Source organism: Narcine bancroftii, chromosome 5 (assembly GCF_036971445.1).
Source record: "Narcine bancroftii isolate sNarBan1 chromosome 5, sNarBan1.hap1, whole genome shotgun sequence".
In the NCBI taxonomy this organism is placed as follows: Eukaryota; Metazoa; Chordata; class Chondrichthyes; order Torpediniformes; family Narcinidae; genus Narcine; species Narcine bancroftii.
The window spans coordinates 7251541-7278779 of NC_091473.1; the positions used below are offsets into that span (position 1 = coordinate 7251541).

Sequence of the window (27239 nt, forward strand, 5' to 3'; positions counted from 1 at the left end):
TTCACTATGTTACTACAAATACCTTATGTACTGCAACCACTATATTCAGCCTGTTGACGATCCAATTGTATATTCAGATTATTGAAATGAAAACAGAAGCAGCTTAAAAAGATGCATACAATCTTCTTTCTTAAAATTTCCCACCCACACAAGTCCCACCACCCTTTTTTATGCTGACAATTCGAGGAACTTATTGCAACAGATGCAGCAGGTAATTAAGAAGGCAAATGGGAAGTTGGTATTTATTGCTGGAGAACCTGAATTTAAGAGCAAGGAGTTCCTGCTGCACCTGTGCAGGATACTGGCGAGGCCATACCAGGAGTATTGTGTGCAATTCTGGCCCCCTAAATTGAGAAAGGATATACAGTTTACTAGATTATTTCTAGAAAAGAAGGTGTTTATGAGGAGGGATTAAAGTTGTCAGGGATTATACTCATTGGAGTTTTGAAGAATGAGAGTGGGGTCTTACAAAAATACATTAAATTATGAAAGCAATATAAGCAGGGTGGTTGTTGCCACTGGCAGATGATATCAGAACTAGGGGGCATAGCCTCGAGATTCAGAGGAGTAGGTTTCGCACAGATGAGGAGGCATTGCTTCTTCAAGATAGGTGAAATTCTCTACCCAAAGATGCAATGGAGGCTTCTTCATGTGTATTTAGGACACAACTTAACAGATTATTGAATAATAGGGGAATTGAGGGTTATGCGGAAAACAGGTGAATAAGTAGAGCTGAGTCAACGGCCACAGCCAGATCAATCATGATCTAATTGAACAGAAGAACAGGCTCCGTGAGCCAGAGGGCCTCGTCCAGCTCTTGCTTCTCATTTTCTTTTGTAACAATTTCAGGAATTTTTTTTTAAAATGTGCACCATATTCAGATTTTTCCGGTTGCTTGAGATTGCCTGTTGCACAATTAGCAAACTACCAATGAGGTGCGCCAATTTTATATTTAGGTATTTTTTACCTATTTATTTTCCATGATTTTTTTTGGCCAGGGGGTTGCTTGAATTCCGGATAACAGGGGGTTTACTGTAAATTGTTTTGGAGCAGAACACAAAATCTCAGTTCAATAAATATCTAATTACACAGCATTACACAAATGTAGAGCGAGTAAGCGTATATATTACAGAAGGCTGAGCCATTTTGTTTTGAAGCATCATTACTGTATCCACTCAGATAACCAGGTGGTAAAATAAAATCTTAATAATGCAAGAAATGGGAAAGGAACTCTTCCCATTTTCACTTTCATTCCTCTCACCATTGTCTCACATCTCATTTATCCAGTCAGGATAGAACTGTGCCCTGAGATTTACACTAGAATAATGATTGCTTGGCTAAAATGAGACAGGGGCACACTGTTAAAGCGAAGCCTCACCTTTGCTTCGGTAACACATCCTTACCAATGATGAAAATTTTACAATTAATAAAGCAGAAAAATAAAGCAAAGCTCTTACATCACTGAACTTTTGGATATATCACTGAATTCCAGATTCTTCCAGCTCATACATTCACCTGGAAGGCTTGGAGCTCAAATCACACAGCAGAAAACATTATTCAGAAAAACAAAGAAAACCCTCATGATCAATCAATAAACATGATGAAAGATTGAACCAGGCGGCTGAACATATGTTAGAGGGGGGGCATTAGTGATTTTGAGGGGTTGACTGCTGGTGGGGGAGTGGTGACGGACCTACCTGTCGTTCATGCCATCCGCCCCTCCAACGTGGGCCACAAGGGCACTCTTTTTATTGTGTAAAGCATCACTAGACACTACTGATGCTTGACGCACGCTAGTGACAAGGCTGGGGGCGAGTGGAGAGTCGCTAACGTGCATCAACCTGGTCACTATGATATGGGAGGAAGTGGGAGGGTCTGATGGCCAGAGATGGCCATGACCATATGGGGGGGCACAGCACCTCATTTGGGGGGGCACAGCACCTCATTTAGGGGGGCACAGCTCCTCATTTGGGGGGCACAGCTCCTCATTTGGGGGAGCACAGCTCCTCATTTGGGGGAGCACAGCTCCTCATTTGGGGGGCACAGCTCCTTATTTGGGGGGGCACAGCACCTCGTTTGGGGGGCACAGCACCTCGTTTGGGGGGCAATACCCACAGATGCTCCCCCCCGGCACTGACCCTGGATTGAACTGCTCTCAGATTCAATGCACAGAGCAGTTGATAAATGAAAAGGTATCTAAGGAGAGATCTAGTTGTAATTCAATCAACTTTCATTCAGAAAAAAAAGACAGAATTTTCATGAAACATTGGATTTCCCACATTTATAACAACTTTCATCCAATAAAATTGTGGAATCATAGAACAATTACAGCAGACAAGAAGGCCATTCAGTCATCATGACTGTATGGGGTCTACGCCAGAAAAACTCTCTAGTTCTACACCATGGCCCTTTCCCCTCATTCTTGCTAAATTTTTACATTCCCTCCTGAAGGATATTTGGAACCAGCCTCCACTTCATCTGCAGACCATCCATTCCAGAATCCAACCATATACTAGGTAAATTTTTCCCCCCCTTATGCACTGTCTATTCTCTTCAACCAACAGAAACAGCCTCCCTCTATGCACTCTGTCCAACCCCTCCCTCATCAAGCTCTTATTATTCCATAAGAATAGGGCACAGATTTCCTGTGGGTAGCAACAAAAGGAAATGGAGGTGTCACTAAAGCTTCTGGCAGTAGCGACGAGGTTGCAATGGCGTACAGCAGTCATACAGTATGGATATAACCACACTTAGGTTTCAAGTCATCAGAACAAAAGGAAACAATCACCCTAGGTGCAGGCTCTGGCACTCCGGACCCCTCCAATGTTCCTGACCTTAATTGTGGTCACCTACTGACTGTTGATATTTCACAACTTGCCAGCGGAGAACACCAAAAGCAACCCAATTCATGGCCAACAGGATTGGCTGGATACCTCAAAAGATTCTGCGCTATAATTAACAAATAATCAGCGGGTAAAAAGGACTTGGTTCACTTATATCATATCTCTCCCCAGCAATTCCCTTCACCAGAAAAAAAATCCCCAGCCTCTCCAATACACCCTTTTTCATTTAGTTCTCCATCCCAGAAGAATTCCTGCTATTCCCTCAAATTCAAACCTCTCCAAACAACAAAGTCCTACTTTGAGTTCAACGAACTTTTCAGAAATCTTTGTATTTCCAATTTTTGGCATATCTAGTATCTCCTTTACGATTCTTTCCCAGAAAATTGACAAATACAAAGAACCAATTTAATACCTTAAGTGCACTTAGCACCCACATTCATTCTCATTTTTGCCCTTTATGGCCCCACTCCTCTGTGTATTACCTTTTGCTATTAATATACCCACTGGTCTCTTTTGGTGTCCCATTTATGCTGGTTAACTGAATTGTTTTGGACTGTGAAACCACAGATTAAACAAGATATGGGGACACAAAACCCCCTGAATGTAAAGCCCTTCAAAAGATAATGGACACAGCCCAAGCCATCACAGGCAAAACCCTCCCCAACATTGGGAACATCTACAGGGAACATTACCATCGGAGAGCAGCAGCAATCATCAAGGATCCACACCACCCAGCACATGCTCTATTCTCACTACTGCCATCAGAAAAGAGGTAGTGGTGCCACAAGACTCGCACCACCAGGTTCAGGAACAGCTGCTGCCCCTCCACCATAAGACTCCTCAACAACAACCTCAATCAGGGACTCATTTAAAGACTCTTACATTTGCACTTTATTCATGTTTTTGTTCTCTCTCGATTGCACAGTCTGTTCACATTCATTATCGGTCTTACATTTCTTAATTTGTTTACGTGTATGCGTTCTGTTCAGTTTTTTTTCGCACTACCCATAAGTGGTAATTCTTCCTCGCCCTCGACAAAAGGGCGAGGAAGTATGTGATGTCACGTATTTACTGTCACAATAAATCTTAAAAATAAAATTTGAATCTGATAAACAACCATCCTTCTTAAAGGAGAACCGGCTGACTACAAAACAACAAGATAGATGAAATGAGAAGCCTACAGAAAATCTTTTAATACATTGGATAAAGGCCTGCATTCTATCACATACTCCTGGTTTTAAAAAAACAACAAAATCACGTGTATATCCTCCAAGATAAAGGCTTTACAGAACGTCCTTCCATAATCTTGGATGAGTAAGCTTTTCAGAGTCAATAAAAGTTTTAATTTCTAATGATGATCCAGCATGAGAATCACCTTGTAAAATAGCAGCCTCACAGTAGTCCATTTAAAAAATAAATCTTGGCCTTCAAGACTTAATAATTTATAAAACCAGAAATGCAGCAAAACATTCTTTATATTTAAATTCTCTGTATGATCTCAAAGAAATTGCTTCAGGCTATCCCAAACTACTGCAGATTTGCACATTAACAGAACGCCTTGTGTATTTTAAATTTGTGTTTTTATTTACAACAGTGGGCATATATGATTTCAGGTTTTACACAGCTGTGATGTTAATTACCATATGCCAACTACAAATTACATTAGCTGAGGTACTTCAGAATATTGCTGCTAATTTTAGTCAGGAAAAGGATTTTAATTTTTTTAAATTTAGGGATAACAAGCCCTTCTGGCCCACAAGCCCGTGCCACCCAAATACACCCATGGGATCAATTAACCTAACAATGCTGTACATCTTTGGGATGCAGGAGAAAACCAGAGCATCTGGAGGAAGCCCACATACAAGGGAATGTACAAATTCCTTGCAGACAGCACCTGTTCCAAACACAGGTCACCGTCCATGAAATTATCTTTCTTTCATGTTCTATAAATGAGTGCTTCATCAAGATCAACTCAAAACTTGACACTGGACAATAACCCCGAAGCAAACATTTGCTGATGTTGGAAATCTGATATAAAAGCATACTTTGCCGATCAAGCAGGTATCTATGGAGAACGCAACAGTTAACACTCAGGTTGATGATATTTTATTGGGTTAGGCATAATGGACAGGAATTGATCAAAATGGTAGGAAATTAGAGCAGCCGTTTTCAATGGGGGCCCTTCGGACCCGCCCCCCCCCCGCCCCAAACGCGGGCCACAGCATATTTAAGGAAAAGCCTTGTTTTATTTTCACCTCACGTAACAATTTTTTTAATGTAGCCAGTAGGAGAGAAATACAGAAGAAACCAAAACTTGACAGCTTCAAAGGGAAGGGGGGGTCCGTAAACATGGAGTAGAGTCCTATCAGGGCTGAAAAAAGGTTGAGAATAGCTAAGATAGAGGGAGGAAGGAACAAGTCACAAACACAGATTATTTTGGGCTGGAATCAAATCAGAATGAACAAGACTAATTTAGAAAATGTCAAACTAAACAGAATCTCCCAATACTTAAACCAAGACAGCTTTCATTGATGCAAGAAAACAGAGAACACTACATTTTGTCTCGAGTTTCAAGTAACCTATATCATGATTGCATGGCTTGAGTTCGAATTTGGTACAGAATTTGGGAGGCATTGTGATAAAGCATAAATGCTCATTGCTTACATGTTAATGTTTTGGTAGCCTTATTGAAAAGGGAGAAACTTCTCAAACCTGACGTTTCTGGGAGGAAATAGTCACATGCATTATCTATTTGGGGTGATAAATGATGGTCATGAATATGTTGACAAAGAATGAGGAGATAAGAAACAATCGCAATTGTTTGTGGAGGAACTCAGCCAGTCTTTTCAGCTTCCATAGGAGACAGAAGGCACTTTCAGGTGCATTCTCCGCCAAGAACGCGCCTGCAGAAGTGGATTCAGACCTGTGGAATGGTCGTTCAGATGGCAGCGCTGGCCACCTGAAAGGGACAGCTGCACAGGAGGCGCCTTGGAGCACACTCCGGCTCCTGTCCCTTCGGGCTGTCAGCGCTGGGGTGGCCGGCGGGGGCTGTCAGAGCTGGGATGGCTGGCGCTGGCCACCTCAGTGCTGACAGCCTGTGCCAGCCGCCCCAGCCCTGACGTCCCGCGCTGACCACCCCTGCCGTGACGTCCTGTGCTGGGGGACAGGGGCAGTGCGGAGGGGTGCTGTCAGGCGTTCGCCCGCTGATTGTCATCCCCTTAGATATATTGCTGGCGTTTCAGGCCTGAGCCCTTCTTCAAGGAAAAAAAATAAGCAGAAGTGGGATATATCAGAAAGTCTCTGTATTCAAACAATGAGGAATCCAGACCAACAAAAGATGTTAATTGGATGTGACCCCATTTAAAATAACCTTTATACACTGCAGGTTAATGGGAAAAATTCCCAGGAATCTTCATTTTACACTGCGGTGTTAAAAGGCCTAGTGTGTAAACAGATTTTTCCAATGAGGTTACAATGAAGGGAATTTATGATCACATTACATTTTACATCCCAATTCTGGCTTCTTATCACTCCCTACATCAGTTAACCCAAATTTGCCTGAATGTTATCTTCAGTCATTTTACATTCTAGAATCTGTCTGCACAGCATGGGCCGCTTCTGAATGTTTACGTCAGAGAAGAATGGAGTACAGATCTAGACATTCCAGTGACAATTCAGCTGGTCATAGCAGAGACAAGAGTGCAAAATGGGCAAAGTAGAGAATCTTGTGTGTCACCCAAGAATTATTGCAGTTCCCACTATTCTGTGCTCCAGAGTTTTAAATCAGTAATCAAACAATTCACATGTGATTAAAGTGCACATTCCAGATTTTATTAAAGAGCAATTGTGCACATTTTGGTTTGATCATGTAGAAATTACAGCACTTTTTTTTTATATATATATACAGACACCCCCTATTTCAGGGCACCATAATAATTGAGACATAGCAATGATATGTCTATTAAAGTGGTCAAGTTTAGTACTTTGTGGCATATTCCTTGCATGCAATGACTGCTTAAAGTCTGTGATTCAAACATCACCAGGTGCTGAGTATCTTCTCTGGTTATGCTCTGCCAGGCCTCTACTGCAGCCATCTTCACCTCGTGCTTGTTTCGGGGGCTTGTCCCCTTAAGTTTTCTCTTCAATATATGGAAAGAATGCCATTCAAGAAAATTCCAGTTATTAGCTTTGGAAAAACTCCTTTGTTGCTCTAGCAGCATGTTTGGGATCATTGTCTTGCTGTAGGATGAACGGCCGTCCAATGAGTTTGGCATCTCAGAATTCATTTTGCTACTGCCATCTGCAATTGCAGCATCAATGAAGATATATTTGCCAGTGCGTGTGGCAGCCATACATGCCCAGAAAATCACACCCCCACCACCATGTTTCACAGAGGTGGTAGGAATTTAATTTTTTTTAAAATTTAAATATTAAATTTAGACAAACATCAGAGTAATGGGCCATTTCAGCCCACAATCCCATTCCGCTCAATTTTCACCCAATTAACCTACACCCTGGTACGTTTCGAATGGTGGGAGGAAACTGGACCCCCTGGGGGGAAATCCCATGAAAACACGGGGAGAATGTGCCAACTCCTTATGGACAGCACAGGTTTCTAACCCCAGTCCCAATTGCTGGCACTGTAACAGCATTGCACTAATAGCTACACTAACCATGTTCTGGATCTTGGGAAGCTCCTTTACGCCTGCTCTTCCATTGGTCTTGCTATCAATCTGATACAGGTTAATCTTGGTCACATCTGTCCATGAAACTTTTATCCCCCCAGAATTCTACAGACTCTTAAATACTTCTTGGCAAATTGTAATCTGGCCATTCCGTTTTAGTGGCTAACAAGTGGTTTGCATCTTGCAGTGTAGCCTCTATATTTCTGTTTAAGTCTTCTGCAGACAGTCGTCATTCACACATCCACACCTGCCTCCTGAAGAGTGTTTCTGATCTGTCGGACAGGCGTTTGAGGATTTTTCTTCATTATGATGAGAATTCTTTTGTCATCAACAGTGGAGATCTGGGAGTGCCTACCCGTCCCTTTACATCACCAGTAGGTTATTTCAATGATGCTCCAAATTGTTGATTTTGGTAATCTTAAGGTTTGGGCGATGTCTCTTACTGTTTTATTCTTGTTTTTCAGCCTCATAACGGCTTCTTTGACTTTCATTGGCACAACTCTGGTCGTCGTGTTGAAAAATGGCAACTACGGACTCTAAACATGATCAAAAGCTTAAAAGTACGTCTAGCACCAATAAGATGTACCTGAGTACTCACAAACACCTGCGAAGTCAAATGCCCCAAATATTATGATGCCCTGAAATGGGGGTACTACATATAAAAAGTGCTGTAGTTTCTACATGGTCAAACCAAAGTGTATACAAATAACCTTGAAAGTCTGGAATGTGCACTTTAATGACGTGATTTTTTTTAAACAAATTTAAAACTGTGAAACCAGGGGCAAATAAAGAAAAAAATGTCTTTGTCCCAAACATGATAGAGGGCACAGTAAATACCGTACATTTTGGCCTACAAGTCAACGCCCTCTTTCAGTCTCATTTTAAGGGTTTTACGGTATATCCAGCGCACAAGTCAACCCCAATTTTCTGGCTGCCTGAGGTGCCCCGTTGACCAGTGTATATGTCAACCTCCATAGATAATGTGGATTGATCTGCTAGACATTGGCTGGAGATGATTGCTATCACAGAGGGTCCATCGACACAACGCAACATGAAGAATATATGAAGCAAGCTTCGAGTTGAATGTGATAGAAATGGCCAAGAAAACAAACAACAGCACTGCTGAAAGATAATTTGATGCGCACGAGAAGTTAGTAAGAGATTGGAGGAAGAAAGAAGAGGCTTTAAGAAAAACATCAAAAAGGCAATAGTCTTTGAGGAATCACTCGTTGGCCAGAGTTGGAAAATCACGTTGCAGAATGGGTACATGAACAGGGGCAAGATTACTACATAGCCACCCAAAATAAAATAAGAACATTTGCGCTGCAGTGGGCCAAGTGGCACCCAGACCTCAGTGATGATTTTGAGGCTGGTGCAATCATTTCATGAACAGGACAAATCTGGTATTACGCCAAAATACAAAACTTTCACAGAAACTACCAAAAAATCTTCATCATAAAATTGTAAGTTTTCAACAGTTTATTATAAAGAACTGGCAGAAACCTCATTTTACATTGGGAAATATGAACGAAACCCACATGAATTTCGACAGTGGATTTTAAAATGCATTAAAACTCTGCAAACCAGAAGTGCAGGCCAAGAAAGGATCAGGTTTACCGTGGTGTTATTGTGCATGGCCGACGGGACAAAGTAAAGACCCATGGTAATCTTCAAACTCAAAATGAAATCGAAAATGAAATTCCCTGCAGGTAATTTTAGGACATTTTCATGAAAAAGGATGGATGGATGAAAAGGGTGTAAAACTATGGATAGACAATGTATGGAACAGGCGGCCAAGGCAGTTTATGCAAAGAACAGAGTTTGCTGGTCTGCGATATGTTTCATACTCACTTAATGGAGAACACCAAAAGGAGATTAGCACTACATAATACGTACATGGCAGTTATCCTGGGCGGTTTGACATCTATGTTGCAACCTCTCGATGTCTGCTTGAACAAGCCAAAGACCATATGTGCAAAGAATGGAATACATGGATGTTGAGTTCAGAAAAGTAATTTACAAAGACGGGGTAATGCATGCTGCATCAGTTGATGTGTTGTGTAACTTTGTGCTAAAGGCACGGGACAAAGTTAGAGACTGTGATAAAATCGTTTTAAAAGTGCTATATCTCTTGTGCAATTGATGGGACTCTGACGACGAAGCTGAAACCACCTCATCAGATACAGACTGGGACCCATATGATGACTATTTAAACAGTGAGAGAATGGATGTGCTGGCCGCCATCTTTGCTTCAGACTATGATAGCGAGTGGGATCTTGAAGGGTTCTAAATGTGTTGTTTTTAGACAAAGATAGTGATTTTGGAGGGTGCTAATTGTTTCCAATAAAAATCTCAATGAAAATCAGTCGTAGTCAGGATTTTTTTTGGTTTTTCGGGGTCGACATATGCAGAATCAGCGCGAATTTGATTTTGAACTGAATTTAAGGTCTCAAAAGTATATCTGGCGCATAAATCGACCCCCATTTTTTGAGAGTATTTTTTGGATTTCACAACTCGATTTATACACTGAACTATATGGTACTTTGCAGGGGAAATGTCCTCATTGATTGTACTTCCTTTAAGCAGGATTGACTCTTTAATAAAATCATCACATGTTAAGCAAATGCAGCTTGTCTAGTGTCCCCTTTGGCTCTGCAAGTTAAACATAGTTGTAGAACCTCAGGGTTGACAGAATGGTTCTGCATATATATTAAAGCAAATAACTTTTGCATTTTAGCAATTAATTCTTTTTCATTCAGAATAAGAGATAGGAGAAAGTGACACACTGATAGGAAATATAGCAGATCTATCCAAACATTCTCATTTCTGCATTCAATATCTTTGCTAGCTCATTGATTTACATCTGGTGATATCTATATACAAAATGCCTGCACATATATTTTTTGCAATGCTGTGTTCATTGATGGAACAAGACTAAGTAGCCTGCTGAAGATGAAGTGAGCCAAATGATTAGGTCATACCCAGACAAATAATACATTTAAGTTTAGATACCATTCCTCTGTATCAACAACTCTGTGCTCTGTTGCAGCACAAAACGGACCCTCAGAGATCATCAGGAGCTGAAATAGGCTCAGAAATGAAGGGCCTGAATAAGAGTGCTTGGTGTTTTCTCCATGCTCAGCCCAACTATCCCTGTGAACAAAGACATCTTGTTGCACTGTTCACATGACTGAAGAGCAGAGACTGAAATAAGTTGCTGGGCTGGGATGCCAGACTAAAATATGGTTTGTCTCAAACCCCAATAGTTTGTCGGAGCATACACCCGATATGGCCCAAGTCATCACATCGTGATACTCTGGTTATGAAGGACGGGGCTTAGGAAATCCTTGGCAAAGACTCTAGATCCACAACACCCAATCAAACACGAAAAGCAAACTTTCTTCTGATTAACACATACCCATCCTTCAGCTGATCAATCTATGCTCCTTCAAAATAGTGTCCATTACAGAAAAATACTTTATTTATCAGCTAGATACCTCGATTGATCAATTTACCATTATTGTTGTCACAATGTGCAATGAGATCCAAAAAATGGGGTAAAACTCACTAGAGCTTGTTTTCATTTTGAACAATTTCATAATATGCAAAGAAACAGAAAGATGAAAATTTGATAAAGATAAAGAAAACGCAAAAAAAAACACCAAAAAAGCAGTATCCAGATAATTAATATTTCAGATCAACAGACTTTCATCAAACAACAGAAGTTGCCTTTCTTTGATAAAGGCAAATGATTGGAGTTGCATTGCTTAGTGAGATTAACACATTACAGTTGTTGATACAGTATTCAAGCCTTATACAATCGACTCCTTTCAATAGATCCAGAAAAAAAAATTGACTGATTTATATTTGAATGAGTGGAATTCAAACCAAACCTCAGAATTACATAAATATGGTTCTTTTCATGTTCGTAGGATCACACACCTTAAGTTCTTATACATGATTTTGGGATAATAACTCTGATGTTTAAATTTGGAGACTAAATGGATCCTACATTTAGATAATTCAAGAACGTTATTCTGAAATAAGGTAATTAAAATATTTATAAACAAATCAGAAAGGTGTTCCCTAAATTTCTCAACCCCCAATACAGACAACATACACCTCAGGGCTACAAATTAAAATTTGATGTAATTCATTTGAGAATCTAATGCACATTTCCATTGCTACAGCGAGGTGCAAAAAAATCTAACAGTTTCCTAACTTGCTGAACCAACAGTCCTTGTTGTGAGTGTTATTTTCTTATCCCTTTCTCAACGCCTTCCACAGGTCTATCCATTACACATAAAGGAAAATGAGTTGAAGCCTCTGTCAGCTTCATACTGAAGCTTGTCTAAAACTGGACAATATAATATCCTGGGGCAACTGATCAATTTTTTCCCCACCTCCTTTGGGAATGCTTTGCTTTCATTTTCCATTTCAGCACAGTTGAAATCACATAACTAATTATATATGGAGAATAATGCAAGTGGCTGTTGGTCATGTAAAAAGGCTTAAATAATAACTTGACCAGCTGAATTTCTTCAGCATGATCCAGATGGTTATTTCTCCAACCAAATATCAATATAGGTTAGGTAGGCCAAAATCTTTCTATGATCAAGCCAAAATTGAGTGACATGCTTGAGAAAGTTTTTCAAGCCCACTTCATATTTCCTCTTCACATAAAGAAGAAAATCCATATCAGTACTACAGCATCAAGTGATTATTCTCATACACGATTCACAGAACATAAACATCTCCACAGTTGACCCATTACGTACTCTGCTACAAAATATGCACCTGTAGCGGCCCACCCCCGGAGACGCAGACCGGCCCACAAAAAGGCCGATGATCGCAGCGACCGTGTGGACCGAGGGGTGACATCTGCTGTCATCCCAAATGTCCTCCCGTATGGCGAGAAGACAGTGAACTGTGGCAGGAATGCCAGCCAATACCTTGCCAGTGATCCAATGACGCGGTGCCCTGACATCAACGCCTTGGGCCCATGTAAACGCGACGGCCAGTGCAATGAACCAGCCTCGACTTCAAGTCTTCAGTGTCCGTGCAGTTCTTCTCCACGCCCGCATAGCGCAAATGCTACACATCCATTTATTTTGGACAAATAAAATTGGCATTTTAAACTGCAATTTCAAAAATATTGTAAAAGATCATCCGTGACTTCAGCAGATGTTGACTCTTGGCTTCCACCCGTACCTCACTAATGATAGCATAACAAACCTGAAATGCTCCCATAATCAACAAAATTACTAGCTTTAGTGGGAAGTCATCACAGGCTTCTGATGGTTGCTGTGAACATTCTACAAAATTTGGATTCATTATAATCCAATTTAAGCATATTTAGCAAAAGAAAAGTAACATTGAGAATTTAATAATTTTTTTTATTTCTTTTCTTTGCCGGCTGTCAAAAATATGGTTTCGGCAACTGGGAGGAACGATGACATTTGTTTTAAAAAAAAAGAACTGCTAAATGCATCTTGACACATTGCTCAACCTGCTCCCGAATGTCAAATATTTTAAAGCTCAACGAGTATAATTAGAGGGTGCAATTCCTCTATTTCACAAACCTATACTTAACTTTTTTGTAAAAAACACTGCAAAAGATGCTACTTCATTCATTTCTGCCTGCATCACTCTCTAATTTTTGTTTAAATATTTTAACTCCAATGAAATCCTATATTCACACTCATCAAAATTAGCAAAAAGTGTAAAAAAGTCATCAGGTAATTAACAGGATCAAAGATTCCGAGATTGCGTCACAGAAACCCCAAGTCACAAGCTACATTAGCCCCTTTCACTCTTGCATCCCAGTAAGTCAGCAATTCAGTAACCCGGGATAGGCATGGGGGTTTGGCCTTTCACACTAGACCACTCCTAACTGAGACACTGAACGCTTTCACAATTGCAAGGGTTCATCCCTGGCGTTTGGTCTGATCTACCTTTAATAGGAAGTGCCTGCAATGCAATTGCCCGTTTCACACTTGCCTGATCTCAATGCCGGCGTGTGCCGGAGATTGTACTAGGGGTCGAGGCCGGCATTCCCTGGCATGAGGTGATGTCATCCGATGCCGGTGTTGAGCACATTTTGTTTTCACACTTCTCACTTTAAAGGCCGATTGGCATTCAATTCCTGGGATCACTGGCAAGTGTGAAAGGGGCTAATATCGGTGCAATACTGACATTTAAAGAAGGCAGTACTGGTAATGCAAATGTTAATTGCTGCTGAGAGATTCATCTTAAAAAAAAACCAGCTGCATACTGTATGTTTGGGTCTTTCCAAAGTATTCCAGCAGCCTCTGATCCAATTAAGGAAAAAACTCTCTAAAGCAAAATTAATGCCACAACAAAACAACATATTCTTTGCAGAAGCTCTTGCACTTGCAAAATTAGACCACTTTACTGCTAATATCTGAAAATGTCTACCTTATAAACAAAACAAATTTCCAGAGAATCAGATCACTGACCTCTTAAACTTATTCAGAGGGAATTCAGTTCAACATGTTTTCGTCATGCTCAGTAGTCCAATAAAAAGCGTCCACTTTAACCCCACTATCATACTCGTATTCTTTTACATTATACCTTTTTACAAATTTGCCTGGTTTCCTTTATTGTTGCTTCTGACTCAACACCAACTTGCAATACAACAAATCAAGTATGCCATATTGTGTCTCATAACGAGTAAAATTATTTTTAACTTTCCCCTTCAATCATTTAGCAACAATGCTAATCTATTCATACATGGAAAGAGTTCTGGTATATCGATGGAGGATTGGCAATACAATGAAAGACTTTACTTAACAATCAGAGTTACCGTATTTTCACACATATAATATACAAAAAAATAAATTGTGTAAAAATATTTTCATATAACACACACTGTGCGGGTAGTATTCTAAATTCCAAATGGCAAATATCAATTTGCATTTAAATGGGACATACCCGTATCTGCCACAATTAATCTCGTACAATTAACACCCAATCGAATTCTCCCAGAGGTGTCAATCACCCATTATATAGATGACATCCTGCTGCAATACATGAACAAGCTTTGGAGAGAAATCAATTCAATAGATCAAAGACAGGCATCAAGGTTAAGCAGGATTTTAATTCTAAAAGTTGTCTCAAATCACAGGCACTTGATATGTTAATCTCCTCCCTAAGGGATGGGACTTGGCAATTAACATTGATAAGGTGCAGTGCCCTAGTCAGAAAGTCCTGTTTTTAGGAATACCATGGCATTCAGTACAAAGAGATAGTCCCAAAATCAAAATTTCCCACACCTGCTATAAATTGTGCCCGTTCTTTCATTGCTGCTATTATATTCCCATACTCACTATAATATTCCCAAGCTCACTATAAATTGCTGGTGCATTTTTCCCATGGCCACTATAATTTGCGTCCATTCTTTCAATGCCACTATTATATTCCCAAGTTCACTATAAATTGCTGGTTTGACTTTCCCACTCCCACTATTAATTGTGCGCGTTCTTTAACATGTAAAAACATTCTTGTATATCACTCAGGCCAATAACACACGGGGGTGGGGGGGGGGGGGAGACCTGGTTTGTAAAAATATAGTAATGTGCAAAATTAAATGTGAAAGAAATACAGATGAGAGCAAATGTATGCATATTTGCACAACAGGATAAACCAAACAGATGACTTGTATAAAAACATGAATTGCAGTGAGATTTAATGAATGCATCCTCTTTATTTTCAGCTCATGCTCCAATTGTGAGATTTACATTACAAAATTCTAACTAAAAGAAAGCAATTAACATCAACTGGAAGATGAGCAATTTGCTGCTTTCCAGTTTCTTTTTTAAAAAAAGTTTAAAAAACTTTTAAAGCTCCAATACAAATTGTCTAAGCAGCTCTGTTAAAAGAGAGTTGGTCTCAGAAATGAGTTGCATGATTTTTTTTTAATATATCTGCAACATTCCATAAGAAGTCTGTCTCCCACATGGAGGTGACGGGAGAAATGAAGTGAAAAGAACAAACCTGTGCTTCCCACTTTAAAGAATCACTAAATGTGAATTTAGAACAAGTTGGTTCTTCCCATTCTGGCAGGAAAATGAGTGGAAACTAGAAGACTGGTCAAAAAGAAAATAATTGTTTAGAGGCACCTTCTTCATACAGAAGGTGGTGAGTATATGGAACAAGCTGCCGGGGAAGTGGTGGAAACAGGTACAGTTGCAACGGTTGAAAGATAGACAAGTACACAGCTATGAAAGGTTTGGAGGGAATATGAGCTGAACACAGGCACTAACTGGGACTAACTTGTCCAGCATTGGTAAGTTGGGCTGAATGGCCTGCTTCTGACCTGTAGAACTCTAGGAGGACAGTTGACACATAGCCGTTTGAAATTTCATATTGCAAAAATAGTTTTTTTTTAACTACATAGGTTAAAATAAATGAAAAATAAAAAATGAATTTGTACCAATATCAAAGATACCAAATAGGTTCAAAATAGGAGTATCCCAAAAATAGAAATTCATTTTACTTGATTGAGAATATGTGACATATATTACAGTGACTTCTGGAAAAAGAGAAAGATATCTTCTTCAGATCTATTCCCAATAAACCTTGTCAAGCTGTTAGAAATACTGTTATGACAAAACAACTCGTCACTGTCAGAAATTCGCTACCTTCCCATTTTCAATTACTTTTTTCACGATGCATTAGGAAAGCTTTTCTTTGTTTTATAGGCTATTCCTACAGGTTTTGAGTGGCAACATGAATGCTCAAGAGAAATTTCTGCCAATAATGCAATGGTTCAAAGGATGATACAATCATACGATCGACATTGAACAGATTTACAATTTCCATCTCTTACAAATTACCTAACCTAAGTAAAGATGACAAGAAGTCGCTGTATTTTACTCATTGCCATCAAAACAAAAACAAATCAGTGCTTTAGACACTCAAAGGTTATTGGGTGGTGTATATTATAATATTTTTAATATTTGGTTTATTATCTTCAATCTGAATTCATTTCATTCACACTTTAAGACAGTTACTCTGCCAGCAACAAGTACAATATTTGCAAAGATAAATTTTCATTAACCTTAAATCACGGTGGAAATATACAATCAATATCCCAATAACTAAATAGGCTAATTTGAGTCAAATTGCAAAACGATTTTGAGCAAATCTATTCTCTATCAATATTCACACTTTGACACTTAGGTACAATCACTAGCTCTTTCCACTCTCTCGACTGCCCAATCTGTATTAGCCTGCCTTTTGCCTTCGTAAAAGAATGACATTAACATTGAAGACCAAAAGCTCTGTAAAAGGGCAAATGTTGGTTTCCAATGCCCTGCACTTGTCAAATGGTGAATATACAAGGATCTACAAAGTTTTCCTGCAGCCAGCAATTATTTGGTGGAGCAACAAGATTTAAATGCCCCATGCATTTATGTTTTTCTGATGAAAGTCAATAGCTGATAAATGTCAATTTTGTGCTAACCACAAATATTTAGTAATTTGAATTGCAATGCAAAGAACATCAATTTGCCACAACACTGTTACAGTGTCATCAATCGGGATCGGGATTCAAATCCCACGCTCTCTGTAAGGAGTTTGTATCATCTCCCTGTGTCTGCGTGGGTTTTCCCCAGGGGCTCCAGTTTCCTCCCACCATTCCAAATGTACCATGGGTTGTTGGTTAAATGGGGGTAAACTGGGTGGCACGGATTCGTGGGACAAAATAGCCTGATGTCTATTTTTTTTAAATGGATATACAACATAAACAACTTGTAACTGACTATGGATCATGGACCAAAAATCTATTTTAAAAGTCCTGAATCAGTTGGGGCCTGAAAAATTACAGGATTCTTTAATGTTCATTTGAACTTGATCACATTTTTTTCTTTTTAAAATACATTTGATCTCCATTTAGCTCTAGTTTCCAATGAACAACCTGTCCTGATCATTAACACTAATGCTACAACCAAGAAAACATCAACTTTCTCAGAAGCCCAAAGAAATTCAGTATGTCCCCCAGTTTTCACCAAATGTTTGCAGTTGGACCATAAATGTATCCTGCCAGATGCATCACTGCTTACACACAGAAGGGCTGGAGAATCCTCAAATCCACAGCTTACAAAATCATTAATGGTGCTCGAGTTATATTTTGGGAACTGCTCGCTAAAAGCAGGGCTCTTCGGTCTTTACAAATGTAAATAAACTCTGCAGAAAATTCAAACAAGTGCAGTCATTGTAATTAAACAGGCACCAATTCAAAGTCTACAGTCAAGAAGGCTTGATGCATGTACAGACTGACATCTTAATAACCTTAGTCAACCCGTTTATAAACAAACCGAGTAGCAATGAAACCAAGAATTACCTCTGTCCAAACATCAAAATCAACCGTATTATAGTCAATTTTTGGTTTTCAAAAAAAAATTTCAAGGAACCTAACTAAAATATTTCTAACAGTTATTCAAATAGTCAGATACTGTTATATCTTCATCTTTGAATTTTTGAGGTTTCAGGAGTCAGGTATCTTAACAAGGACATGTACAATAGTTGCCTAATCAAATGTTGCTGTTTGAACATTATTGAACAACTGCCATTAAGTGCAAGTCTTGTTCTTCGATATTATTTTAAAATGTATTTTCGTGGTTGAATACCAAGTCTACAATTTATTGTAGCTTTACTGTTTGAAATGCGTATTCTCTTCTCTCTTATTTAAAGTAACGGTTTGAATTCCCCATAGAACATTGCAACACAGTACAGACCCTTCAACCCACGATGTTATGCCAACCTATATATACCTACACAACAGTTACAATTTACAGTTGTCTCCATTCTGGAAGTATTTATGCTTTTAAATGGTACAACTAAAATTTGTTAGTAAGTATATCAAGACAGGAAATTACTAATAAAAGTATGTGAGAATAAAGTTCTGATTAATTAACCACGTCATATGCTTCACAGTTATTCAGTTCTGCTCAGAGAAGAGCTCATCTGCCCCCTCCCCCCCCCACCCCCACCGCTGCTTGGAACTGAATAGCAATTAGAGCAAGTTCACCAAATGAAAGGTAAACTGACTTAGTTACATTTCCAACTCAATATTAAAGTTCAAGAATTATTTAAATTTGGACATACAGCACCGTAAAAGGCCATTTCAACTCACGAGTCCGGGCTGCTCTATTTACATCCTGTTAACCTACACCCCAGTCCATTTCAAATGGTGGGAGGAAACTGGACCCCCTGGGGAAAATCCACGCAGACACAGGGAGAATGTACAAACTCCTTATAGACAGCGCGGGATTCCAAACCTGGTTCTGATCACTGGTGCTGTAACAGCATTGCGCTTACCACTACGCCAACTGTGTCGCCCAGGTGGGATGGGTGATTATGGAAATCAAAAAAACTGCAATGCTGGATATTGGAAATAAGAAACAGAAATGTTGGCAGCATTCAGCCGGTAAGGCAACATCTGAACGTTTCAGGTTCAAAGTCCTTCAGTTTAGTTTCTATTCAAGAATTATTGATCATAAATTTGTTGCATCAATTACATATAAGATTGGAAGTATCAGGGTATAAGATTAATTGGGATAAAAGTGAAATCTTGCCCTTAGTTAAGGGTGACTATACTCGATGTAGAAGGTCCACTCAATTTAGATGGCCAGACACTGGAATTAAATATTTAGGTATTAGAGTTGATCATTCAATTTATATAAATTATTTAAATCATTATTTACCACTACTTAATAAAATTAAAGAAGATTTAAACAGATGGAATAATTTACCTTCAACTTAAGTAGGTAGTTAATTGTATTAAGTTGAATATTTTCCCTAGAGTTCAATATTATTTTCCAATCAATTCCTATTTCAATTCCGCAAATTTTTTTAAAGACTTGAATATGAATATTAGAACATTTTTGTGGGAAGGGAAAATGGCAAGGGTTTCTTTGGAATATTTGACTTAGAAGTTTGAATGGGAAGGTTTACAACTTCCCCTTTTTAAAAATTATTAAAAGGCAGCTCAATTGATATTTATTAATCCATTGTTTGGTGTGGATAGGATTTCTGCTTGGGCTAATATAGAACTAAGTAAAATAAGAGAAATTAATATACAGGATTTTATTTATGTGGAATTCAAAATTATTGGTGGGAAGAGACACATCTGTTTTGAAACATTTGATTGAATATGGAATACTGATTATGAAATAGGTGAGAAAGGTTTAATTTCATGAAACATGCCCTTTATGTCAAAATAAACATTCCATTTTCTATGGATAATCAATTTCTGAGGAGTTGGGTACGAATGGGTGTTGAGAGAATCGAAGATTGTTTCGAAGCTGTAGGATTTATTATTTTGAACAAATAAAGAATAAATTTAAGGTGCCAAATAATACTTTTTTCTGTATTATCAAGTTAAGGATTTTTTGACTGATTATATAGGTCCTAGTTTGATATTTACCTACTCTAATTAAATTGGAATTATTAATTTGTAATAGTAATGCGAATAAATTTATCTATGCAATGTACAATTTATTTCAAAAGGAATTCCCTGAAACAGGGGTACATAAATCGAGATAAAGATGGGACACAGATTTGAACAGACAAACAGATGAGAAAGATTGGATGCAATGTAGAAATAATATGACAAAGGATATGAATGTTAGATATAGGTTAGTTGAATGTAATCTTTTGCATCAGTTATACTTAACTCCTCAAAAATTTTAAAAATTGAATCCAATACTATCAGATTTATGTTTTAGATGTGGTCAAGAAGTTGGATCATTTCTGCTTTCTATTTGGAAGTGTCCTAAAGTTAAACACTTCTGGTTGGAAGTTGGTAATATTTTGGAATGAATAAAGGGAGGGGGGGGGGGGGGGTTAAGTTCCCACAAGATCTGATGTTATTTTTGTTGGGTAACATTATGACTATAAAACCCAAATTAAAATTAATAATGTATCAAAATGAATTTGTACAAATTTCTTTAGTAGTTTCTAGGAAGTGCATAGCTATGACTTGGAAATCAGATACAGATTTAGGGATGGAGAGGTGGCATAAAGAACTTCATAACTGTATTCTACTTGAGAAGATAACATAATTTATGAAATAAATATCAGATATTTTGGAAAATTTGGTCCCCATATTTGCAAAATGTGGGTATGAATGTTTAACAGACTCTCTGAAGACCCCGTCTCTTGGTGACCCCCAGCATTCATTACATTGTTAAAAACTCTATGCTAGACAGTTTATTCTTTTGAGATTCTCCAGTTTTTCTTTCTTCTATCTCTGTTTAGGGAGGGAGGTTAATTTTGTATACCACATGTATAACTTTTGAAGCTTTTTATTGAAATGTATTTGCAGTTGTGGTTTAAAAATTGCTTAAAAAAGTATATTTTTAAAAATTATTGATCAGTAAATCAGCGCAAGCCACCAGAGCTTCATAGTATACCCAAAATATTCTACACAAAGCTCAGAAATTAATTTCAGGACCATCGTGTTAAAAAAAAAGTTTGAGCAGTTGCAACCACTTTTGAAAGAAACTTAGCTTTGGATCTGCCCTGAATGAATAGTTAACAATGAGTGAGGGTTTTATAGCACACAAACAGGGCCTTCAGCCCAACCTATCCAAGCTGACCATGATGGCAAGTCCCATTTATCCACATTCAGCCCTTATCCCTCCACACTTTTCCAATCTAAGTACATCCAAATAGGTTTTAAATGCTGTAATTGTATCTGCCTCAAGCAGCTGTTCCATATAACCAACATCAGTGCAAGAAACTTGCCCCTCAGATATCCTACATTGCTGAAGGACAAAATGAAAAATGTTCCATTTGCCTCTTTTGTGGATTTTTTCATATCATATTTTCAAATGTTTTCACAACCAGTAAGCTCCCAAGGCAGGATGGAATACGTTTAATGAATAATCAATTATTTCTGATCCCTAACCACATTACAATGATCTCATTATTATGAACATGACTGAAATTCTCTTGAAATAAAAGTTGTAAACTTTCCATTCAAATGCACTCAAGCTAAACACAATCTGCTAGAGTAACTCAGCCGATCAAGTACAACCACTGGGAGACAAAGAATAGGAATCACACATCTTTCTTCACATATAAACCTCTAAAATCCAGGAAGCCCAAATTAATCAGTTCCTAATCGTCACATCGCCATATCTATTCTTAAATTTTGCTCTGGGTCCAAGGTGAAACAAATTCAACAATTCATGGAAGTGGTTAGAAAATCTATTTCAGCTGTCTAAAATTCTTCATTGTAATGGGAAAGTACTTTTTTTTAATCTAAACAGACACAGATAACTGCTTTAGATTTACTGAATACAACTTCAGTCAGTACATGGAAGAGAAGCACTGCAGTAGAAACCCTGTTAATGTTTACAGACTTTAAATCAGTTATTTTTGCTGCGGAAGTGCATATGTTACCCAGTTTTTAGAAAAAACACTGCAAAAGAACATAGTTTACATATTACATTTAACACCTACATAACAACATTTGCTGTTTCTTCCAGGTGTGAACATTCCTAGAAAAGTAAGCTTGACAATTCTCGCACTGAATTTTGAAATATCAGTACCTAATAGTTCAATTTTTGGAATGCACAAAGCCACCTCAGGTACTTGGGGGGGTGGGGGAAATTAATGTTGATTGTTAAATAATTGCTTTCAAAACCAAATCAGGAATTAAAAATGAATCTTAGAATCCTTATGGCAGAGAATGAAGCCATTTGACCCAGATAGTCTATGAGAATCCTTGGACAGTTGTCCAATTCCTCATAACCCTATAAATATTTAGCATGGTGCTGTAATGACATTACATACAACCCTGAGATTCCTGTGGGTGCAGAAGAATTCAGGGTGCAAAGAAAGAACTGTGAATTTGTATCAGGGTAGATCAGGTAGATTGCCTCCTTGACGTCATCTCATTGAGCTTTTATGATAATTCAGCAACTTTCAAACTTTTTTTCCCTGACATTCACCTACAACTTGTCACATTTTGTGAATTCACTTATATGTCGGGAAATGGAGTTTGAATACATTTCTTTTCCAAAACACCACACAGAGTGAACAGAGACTAGAAAAATCTCCTGCCAGGTAAATATCCTCTGTGCTCACCTGTGACTGTCACCAACATAGATGCCACCAGTGGCCGATTATTGTCTAGCTTCCGACTGAGCCGCAGTTCTCCACTTGTTTGATTGAGGATCATTAAGCTCAACCTATTTCCTCGTTCAAAAGTGTAGAACAGTCTATCAGAAACGTCAGGATCGTAGGCTGGGATCTTCCCAATGACCCCTGAAGGAAAGGTGTTTGACTTATTGGATATATAATTGTTGAAAATTATTTGAAAATTCTTGAGAACAGGGCTATTGTCGTTCTGATCGATCAGACGAAGGTGGACAGTAGCACGGCTCACGAGGGGTGCAGAGGTTGCTTGAACAACAATTACATACTCGGATTTCACTTCATAGTCCAAGTCAGTAAGGGCTGTGAGTTCTCCAGAAAAGATATCCATCTGTAAGATTTCTGGAATGTTGCCTTCTACAATTTGGTACATAATTTGAGCATTGGTTCCTTCATCTGGATCCGTTGCAGTGATCTGTCCCACCACTGAACCCACAACGCTGTTTTCCTTCACAAACACCTCAAACTCATCTGCAGGAAACACAGGTGCATTATCATTAACATCCAAGATATTGACATGAATGCGAACTGGTGTCCGACGCATAGGGATGCCCCTATCGACTGCATAGGCAGTAAGATCATATATTGGAACAGTCTCACGGTCGAGCCTTCGGACAGTCCGGATGATCCCTGATGTGGGTTCGATGGTGAAGTCCCCATCTCCATCTTCTCCATTCTGGAAGGTATACTGCACCCTGCCATTAGCATGTGCATCGCGGTCAGTCGCTGAAATCTGCAGGACACTGGTAAAGGGCGGTGCATCTTCAGACACCGACCCCTGGTACTGAGGATTTATAAACACCGGTGAATTGTCATTGACATCTTTCACCATGACTTCAACGTAGGTAGTATCAGATTTCTGGGGAATCCCATTGTCTTTGGCAGTGATAGCTAAAGTGTAGGTCATCTGATCTTCGTAGTCAAGCTCTGTCTGCAACGTTATAGCACCTGAATCAGGATCAATCCGAAATTGAGGAATGTTATCCTCCAAGAAATAAGTAATCCGAGCATTCTCCCCAACATCATCATCTGTAGCACGAATTACCACTACAGTACTCCCTACGGGACGGTCCTCATTGACATTTACTGAATAATGTGCGCTCTGAAACACTGGTCTGTGTGTATTGGCATCTGTGATATTGACGTGGACAAGGCACGTATCGTGTAGTGTGCGATCAGAGGCTGTGATGGTTAGAACATAGCGCCTCTCTTGCTTGTAATCCAAAGGCAAGGCAAGTGTGACAAGTCCCATGCCAACCTGGGTACTGATACTGAAGCGGTTCCTTGTATTTCCACCTGTGATCTGATATGTGACCACTCCGTTCACATCTCGATCCACAGCAGTTACCGTCAATACACTGGTACCCACGGCTGCATCTTCATTTAAACGGATAAAATATTCTTTCTGAGTAAATTCTGGATGGTTATCATTGATGTCCATCACTGTAATAGTAACACTTGCGGAAGCAGACAGGGATGGAAACCCGTGATCCCTAGCTTCTACCCCAAAGAAATAATGTTCAACAGACTCACGGTCCAGTTGTGCACTCACTGTGATCCAGCCTGTTCCGCTGTTGATCACAAAAGGTGCGTCTGGCGCTGTATCTACCAGCCTGTATTCCAAACGGGCATTTTCACTATAATCTGCATCCACTGCCTGGATGTGAATCACAGAGTGTCCAAGAGGTGCATTTTCGAGGACTGATACCTGAAATGGGGTACTCACAAAGATAGGGGCATTATCATTAACATCTACCAGCTGAATACTGATCATTCCCGTGTTATTGGATAGGGGAGGACGCCCAGCATCCTGAGCACGAACACGCAAGGCATATTCACGCTCCACTTCAAAATCTAAAGGCATTACCACCTCAATTGCACCAGTAATGCTATCTATCGAGAACTGCCCCCTGCTATTTCCACTAATTATGTTATAATGGATCAAAGCATTGTTGTCCTTGTCCAGGTCTGTGGCAGTGACTGTCAAAATCTCTGTATGTGGCCTGATGTCTTCCCTCACCTGGACAATATAGCGCTTCTCACTGAACTGTGGAATATTGTCGTTTTCATCCAAGACAGTGATGTAAACTTTTACTGTGGCACTGTTGGGACCGGGATCTCTACCTTGGTCATTGGCCTCAACAATCAAAGCATATTTCTCCTCGGTCTCTCTGTCTACAGATCCACGAGTGGTGATTAAACCAGACCTGGCGTCAATATCGAAAACTGCATGTGGAGCTTGCTGATTCACAAATCGATATCTGATATTGGCATTGGAAGGAGAGTCCATGTCTGTGGCACGGAGCTGCAAGATTGGGTAACCTTCCTCGACATTCTCCCGAATGGTTTCCCTGTATTCCATTTGTTCAAACGCTGGGTCGTGGTCGTTGGTGTCACTCACTGTAATGGAAAGCATGGTGGTGGCAGAAAGACGAGGCATCCCGTCATCGACAGCAGTGATTCGAAAGTAGTGCAGATCCATGCTCTCTCTGTCTAAGACTTTGCTGATTGAAAGCAATCCTTTCTGAACATCGATGGTGAAATAATCCATAGACCTGCTGTCCATCAATGAAGCCATGGAATAAAAAAGTCTCCCAGCTTCTCCAGAATCTGGGTCCACTGCAGTGATGGAAATTACAGGGGTCCCGGGAGGCTGGTTCTCAGCCACCTGAACCTGGTAATTATATTGAGGAAAGTGAGGGCGACGATTGGCCGATCTACTAGTTCTGGTTAAGGGCAATCGAAACAGGGCTCTCTTTCCCCGTCTGCCCATCGTGGAATTCAATATACCATATCGCCCAGTTGTGAAGTTTAACGGGGGGTTACTTTTTGAATGAGTCCTTGGTCTGAACCCAGAGGGCAGAGTTTTCAAATGAGCTTTGGTGGGTCTATAAAACTGAGGAATGAGCAAGACTTCGTAGCCGAGAGGTCTCGAAATGTTTGCCTTTGTTCTGATGCCCGGAATGCAGCGACTTTGAACAGAAGCGCTTTCACCGGGAGCTGTCCACTCCCCTGTTGGTGCTGAAACATCTCGCTGCAGACGATACGCTCCGGGCCACGGGCACACACTGGGAAAACGTGACCGGCACGCTTTCAAACAGAAGTAGCCGCTTCGTGGATGGAGAGAGCAACACATCAACATGTTCACATCATCAGATTTACTCCCGATCCAGTGTGGTTTGGGCCAGCTTGTCCGGCTCTTCACAAAAGGACGCAGGGAGCGGGCTGAACTCGGAGTCTTGGCGAGCTCTGTGCAACATCTGCCCACGCGTTCAGGGGTGCTTCGAATGTGGCGCTGTCGAACGCTATTTAGAACCCAATTCAGACGTGGTGTGAATTCCGCACTCTCCCCTTCCTCCTCCGGGCACACGAAACGTCGGCTCTTCGAGACAACCTCCCGACAGGGTCCGGGGAAGCTCACGCCCGGCCGGCGGCTCTCGTTGCGGGCACGATTTGGATGCCGGCTCCAACACAGTCTCCTCGAGCTAGTGTCGCCCCAGCCCTGGAAGAGCTGCTGGAGCGGGGAGATGGCCGATGCCAGGGGCCGTGGGCAACCCTTCCTGTCCGTGGGCGGGCAGCGAAGGCTTTCGCCGGCTGGCACCAGTCGCCACTGCCCGCGGCAACAATGCATGAGGAGGCAGAGTTTCCCGGCCGCGGCGACTCCGGGGCTCCTCGCCTCTGGGCTGCCGACCCGCTGAACCAAGACATCCTCGCCGCCGCTCCGTGCTGCCGCTGCCGGCCTCTCGCCTCGCTCAGCCCCGGCGCGCACGGTGCAGGAGCCCGGGTGGCCGGCCCAGCGCTCCACGGGCCGGGGCTTGGCCGTGCGGCAGGTCGGGGCGCCCCGGTCCGTTGGCCGGACGCCCGGCGCCTCCCGGCCTCTCGCTCGGAGCCCCCGTGGAAGAGGTGGCCCCAGCCTCAGGTGCCCGCTCTCCGCCAAGGCATCGGCGCCTTGGGCCGGCAGCGCGAACAAAGGGCTGAGCGGGAGCAGGATGAGGAGAGACAGGCGCCCCAGCGTCGCCATCTCCGGCCAGCGCGCTACCCCGTCCGACCGCCGGCCCGGGGCTCCGTTCCGTCCCGGCCGCCGCTCGCACCGCTCAACATCCACCCGCGCTCACTCCTCAGCGCCGGCCTCTTCGCTCGCCCGCGTTCGCTCGCTCAGGCTGTCGTCGCCGTTCCGGCGCGCATCTCCTCATCCTCGCTCCGCTCGTCTCCAACATGGCGTCGGCAGGCAGCACACGCCGGCGTCCTATCATGGGGCAGCCCGATTTCCGCCTTCACGGGGCTCCTGTGACCATTTGGGAGGGCGCCGCCTCCATCATTGACACTGGCAAGCCGTCCTGGGTGGGAGGGGTGAGGGAGGGAGAAAGGGGAGTGAGGGAGAGGAAGCGGGTGAGGGAGGGAGAAAGGAGAGGGGAGAGAAAAAGGGAAGGGGAGCAAGAGAAAAGGGAGGGAGATACATAGAGAAGGGGAGAGAGAGATGGGGAAGGAGAGAGTGCAAGAGAGGGAGGGAGTGAGAGGGTGA

At 40.9% G+C, this 27239-nt stretch overlaps 1 protein-coding gene across 2 annotated transcripts in view; it reads right to left on the bottom strand.

The window, feature by feature from the left end:
* Positions 1–26917, bottom strand: part of LOC138763076 (cadherin EGF LAG seven-pass G-type receptor 3-like) — a 275448-nt gene extending 248531 nt beyond the window's left edge. For both annotated transcript variants that reach the window (XM_069936657.1, XM_069936656.1), the window contains exon 1: positions 22649–26917. In XM_069936657.1, coding sequence (XP_069792758.1) covers positions 22649–26738 — 4090 coding nt within the window. In that variant the 5' untranslated portion in view covers positions 26739–26917. The remainder of the gene's footprint in view (positions 1–22648) is intronic.
* Positions 26918–27239: the final 322 nt, after the last annotated feature.